This window comes from Condylura cristata, unplaced genomic scaffold, assembly GCF_000260355.1.
Source record: "Condylura cristata isolate star-nosed mole 26May11 unplaced genomic scaffold, ConCri1.0 scaffold00051, whole genome shotgun sequence".
NCBI lineage: Eukaryota > Metazoa > Chordata > Mammalia > Eulipotyphla > Talpidae > Condylura > Condylura cristata.
Genome location: NW_004567152.1, coordinates 310436 through 315458, shown reverse-complemented (window position 1 = coordinate 315458; position 5023 = coordinate 310436). Strand labels below are relative to the sequence as shown.

Below are 5023 nucleotides of genomic sequence, written 5' to 3'. Positions count from 1 at the left end.
GGCATGCTGATCACTAACAGACCCACTGGCCTGCTCTTCAGGCATAAATCCCATGTAGGTGGGCAGTACTTAACAATACCTGCTTTCCTTCCATCTCTGGTTCACTAAAATTAGATCAAATATGGATCCTGAGTAGAAAATAAGAGGAGATGTGTTTCTGAGGCAGACCTGGGAGCCTCCACTGCAAAGCAGCAGCCGGGTCACAGCTAATCACTCTGGTGCCAGTTTTCTTCTGAGTTCATTCTGTTTCCCTCCTATGTTTTTCTCCTGTTTATAATAAACACTTTCCCTTATGTTCAAAAAGTTAAAAAAATCTATCATATTTGTTTGTAAGGAGGAGAATGCCTATAAGGACATGGTCAGCCTTAGGAGTACTTTGCACAAAAACATAAAGAGAACAGAGTTAGTGGGGGGAAGCCAAGATGAACACTGTTCTCCCAGGTTCCTGACTGTGTGTATGTAAGCACATGTGTACAGTGAGTATATGGGGGCATGCCCAGAGGCTCCTACTTTTTTTTTTTTTTTAAGATTTATTATGTGTACAAGAACTGGGGCACAGGCCAGAGATGTGGGGGGGGGTTGAGAGGATTCGCCAGAGACAGAGTGGGGAGCAGAACAGGCAGAGTGACTGAAATACACTGCTGAGGGGAACAGTGGGTGAAACAGGAGAGGTCTGCTGTACCATGTGGGTCACCTTCCTGGCTAGAGATCCTTGGCTACCAGGAAGGCCCTCCCTGACACTTTGTTTCTTTACTAGAAACAGCAGTTCAGGAGAGAACCAGAAGGAAGAGAAGAAACAGTGCTTTTTCTATTTTCTTATTGCTAAATTATAGATTAAACCATAAAGTGAAAAAAGTCAGACTACATAAATACTTGGCACTGGCACCACAAATGTAAGCAGGATCAGGCTATTAAAAAAAAAAGTTCTATGATTGAAACCTATGACCTGTATTCTACAGAGTAAAACCTGTGAGGTTACCCAAGGCTTCTGGAAGCTTGTTGGCAATTGGGACAAAGAATAGGAAAATACCTACACTGAGATAAAACGTGATAAAGCCACCAGGCTTTACTGATGTTAGAGGTGGGCTTTTACCAGTCCCTTAAAGAGGGGAGGAGGTGCAAAAAGGGAAGAATTAACCTGCCAAGGGCAGCTGGACTGCCTCTGAGCATGTCCTTTGGTGACACTGATAGAGTCCTCTGCATTCCACCCCAGGCCTCCTCCACACCACTCTGCATGCTGCTCACTCCTTCATGCCACCCTGGTGGTAGGCTGTGCTTCCCTTCCTTCTAAGCAGGTACCACTGATACCTCTTCTTGGTGGGGACACCCTTTGGTGGGGAGGACAGAGGTTGTTCAAGTCCTTTTTGTATGTCTCTGAAATGGTACATTCCTGGCAGACATAACCTTTTCCCTGAGAAGTCTGGCTCCAGGGCAGAGTTCAGAGAACAGAAGTAAGGGGTGGTTGCCTGGGGCTTCCCTGTACTCAGGGGGCAAAGGTTAGTTGGAGTTTGGGTGGAGGCTTGCCCATGTGTGGAGAATGCTGAGATGGGCCTTCTGCTCTGCTGCCAGTGGACAATGTCCATACAGGTCTGGTGTTGACATTTACACTGAGGGAAGCAGTGACAAGCTGTGGGTAGTACAATTACAGGTTTTAATTTCTTTACCTTGCTTTAATTTATTCTCTGTAATCAAAGTTTTATTTAAAAAAATTATTTTAATGGTTAAAAGGAAGATTCTATTCCTTGACTCTGCAATCCCATTTCTAGTAATATAGCTAGAAAATATGGCCAAAGTCCTCCTCAGTGGATGACTTCTGTTTTAGTGCCTGATTCACAGGGGAGGAAGTCAGAGATCCTGGACCCTCCTTGCTCTCATGATCCAAAGGAGAAATAGGGATGAAGAGAAGTGAACAAACTCCAGAGAGAGTAAGAGGGTGAGTAGGACAGTCAGGTAGAATTTGACATACAGTGAGGGAGAGGCATGTTATCAGGTGAAGGTCCTGAGAAACTAGGTGGCTATTGGGGCACAGGCTAGGCTCAGCTCACGCTACCAGGGATACAAGTCTGTGGTGGGGGTCGGTGCAGTTTCTAATTTTACCTAGATTGCTGTCGATCTTCTGGTGGTAGGTTCGAAGATAAGTGTTCTTTGGGTAAGCATCAGTACTCACAGCAGAACCAGCCCCTCCTGGGATGGAGTCTGAATTGAGAAAGAAAACAGACGAGTTAGCAGACATCTCTTTAAATTCTGTTTTACAAAATTAATCTCAGTTTGGACAATGGGTAGAAGGAACACAAGGTGGTTAATGCTCAGGCTGTCCAAAGAGTGTGGGAATGGATAACATGTAGGAGGAAGGAGACTTGGGCTGATGTGGGCTGGAGAGGGAGGCAGGCAGCTCTTTGGAGATCAAAGACCTTCAACATAAGGTCACCTGGTAAGACTGGCAGCGGAGCTAGGGAAAAAGAGAGATTCATACAAGCAATATGAAAGCAACACAACTGCAATGATTTAACAAACTTGGCTGGGGCCAAGGTTGGAAGCCAAGGTTTTCAAAATCTAGTGTTATGTTATGGAAATAGGACGACAGTGAATTTTTTTTTTTTTTAATTATTTCTAAGCTGTCTTTCCACTTCAATCAAAATAAACAAGGCAGCGGGGAAGGCTAAATAATGTACATTTCTCCCAAGAAATCTAACTTAATTGTTTCAAAACACTCAGAAAAGCCCTGTTGTCTGGGCTAACATCTTTTGGAAAGCACCTCTTTCTAGACTTAGTGTCTTCCTCCAGTACAAACTAGAGAAGTCCCTCTATACTAAGTACTGTACTTTTTAAAATTTCTCCTAAATTAATACACATCTTACCAATTACAACTCACCATAGTATCTTAAAAATGTCATCTTTCAGGCTCAGAGTTATACTTCTTTGGGTTATGAGGAGCCTGGGTTATTCCCTGGACCATATATATATATATTTGTTTCTTCCACTTGTGCGATTTTGCTTTTCCAGACTCAAAAGCCATGTGGAGGCTCTGTCACCCCTGACCCCTGGTCTCACCATTAGCTGTATCCACTACAGTAGCGGAGGTTCTGGGATGCCCAGGGTACATTCTACTTGCCTTGAAGATAGCACAAGTATTTGGTTTCTAGCACCATTCCTATATGTCCTCAGGAGGCATACGTTCCTGGACCCATCATTCACGTGAATGGGATCATCTGACACAAAACATTCTATCTCATATACCTTGCCTACACTGCTGCTTCCCACCTGCTCAGGCTTGGTGGTTGTGTTAATATTCCACAGCTGCTCTTACAAACTGCCACTACCACAAACTTATGGTCAGAGGTCTAATTTGGGTCTGATTGGGCGCTAATCCACTTATGTACTTCTTTTAGAGGCTCTTGGGCAGAATTTGAGTCCTAGCCTTTTCTAGCTTCTAAAGATCACCCGCATTCCTTAGCGGGTGGCGCCTTTTTCCATCTTCAAACAATAGGATAGCAACTTCAAGCTTCCTTCTGATTCTGACATTTTTCTTCTTTCCTGTCCACTTATAAAGGACCTCTGAGATTATACTGGGTTCAATAAATAGCACAGGATAATGTTCCTAACCCAAGGTCAGCTGACTCCATTTGTAAACACAATTCTCTTTTACCCATGTAATCTAACATATTCATGGCACCCAGGGATTAGAAAATAAATTTCCTCGCTGGGAAGGGGTCATTAGCTTACCTAATGCAGTTGCCTTTTTAGTGCTAGGGAAGTCTGGAAAAGTAAAACCACTAAGTGGGAGAAAACAGGGAATAACCTAGGCTTCTCATAACCCAAAGTTTAAACCTGAGACTGGAAGACATGACTTTTAAGAAATTAAGGGGAGCTTTAAAAAAAAAAAGAATTATTTATTTATGCATACAAGAACTGGGGTACAGGTCAGAGGTGTGTGTGTGTGTGGGGGGGGGGATGTGAGAGGATTCACCAGAGGCAGAGTGTGGAGCAGAACATGCAGAACTACTGAAATACACTGCTGAGGGAAGCAGCGGGCGGGTCAGGAGAGGTCTGCTGTACCATGTGGGTCAGCCCCTGGTCAGGGATGGAACTCATGCTGTGGTGGCTATGGATAGCTTTATAGTGTTGTGCTTTAATCCACTGTGCCACCAGAAGATTTATTTATTTATGTATACAGAACTGGGGTATAGGCTAGGGGTGCAGGGGTGGTGAGAAGATTCACTCGAGACAGAGTGGGGAGCAGAACAGGCTGACTGACAAAGTATACTGCTGAGAGGAGCAGCGGTGGGTCAGGAGAGGTCTGCAGTGCCATGTGGATCAACCTCCAGGGCAGGGACTGAACTCATGTTGAAGTGGCTTTAGCTTCTTACGCTGTGCTTTAACCTGCTGCACCACCAAGGATGGCCGTTTAAGGGAAGTTTTAATTGGCATGGTGTATATTAACTTAGACCTAGATAGATACTGGCCTGAAACCAGTGGTAGGGAGTTCAGTTTTCAATTGGAAGTAGGCCCCCACTTCCTCATTCCATTCTCCATGGGAGAGGGAGGGGTGAGACATTGTAAAACACAACTTCAGCTCCTGAGAGCAGCTTTGGGTCCCTAATCTTTTACCTAGCCTATGGATTCCCCACAGACCCCAACTATTCAGGGTTAAAACTAAACCCACAGGTCTCCCAGTATCCAGTGTGGCTGGAGCACAGGGTCCCCACTGACCTGAATCATTCAGCTTCCTGAGATTTGGATGGCTGGCTTGGTACTCTGCCTCATGTTCTTTACTTGTACTTATGGCTTCTTTCAGTCTTTGGACAAAAGTTAAGAAAAAAGAAAACATTTTTAATAGGAAAAATACCTATGCTCAGGATAAATAGATGGGACTACATCAAGTTAAAGAGCCTCTGTACAGCAAAAGAGACATTGCAAAAAACAGAGAGCCCACTAATTGGGAAAAAATTTTCTCACACAAAACTAGTGATAAAGGATTGATCACAAAAATATACGGAGAACTGATGAAACTCAACAAAAATAA

At 44.0% G+C, this 5023-nt stretch overlaps 1 protein-coding gene across 1 annotated transcript in view; it reads right to left on the bottom strand.

Annotated features, from left to right (window-relative positions):
* Positions 1-5023, bottom strand: part of SNAP29 (synaptosomal-associated protein, 29kDa) — a 39719-nt gene that overhangs the window by 2985 nt on the left and 31711 nt on the right. The window contains exons 3-4 of the mRNA XM_004694943.2: positions 4711-4796; positions 2098-2196 (exon numbers count right to left, since the gene is read on the bottom strand). Coding sequence (XP_004695000.1) covers positions 2098-2196; positions 4711-4796 — 185 coding nt within the window. The remainder of the gene's footprint in view (positions 1-2097; positions 2197-4710; positions 4797-5023) is intronic.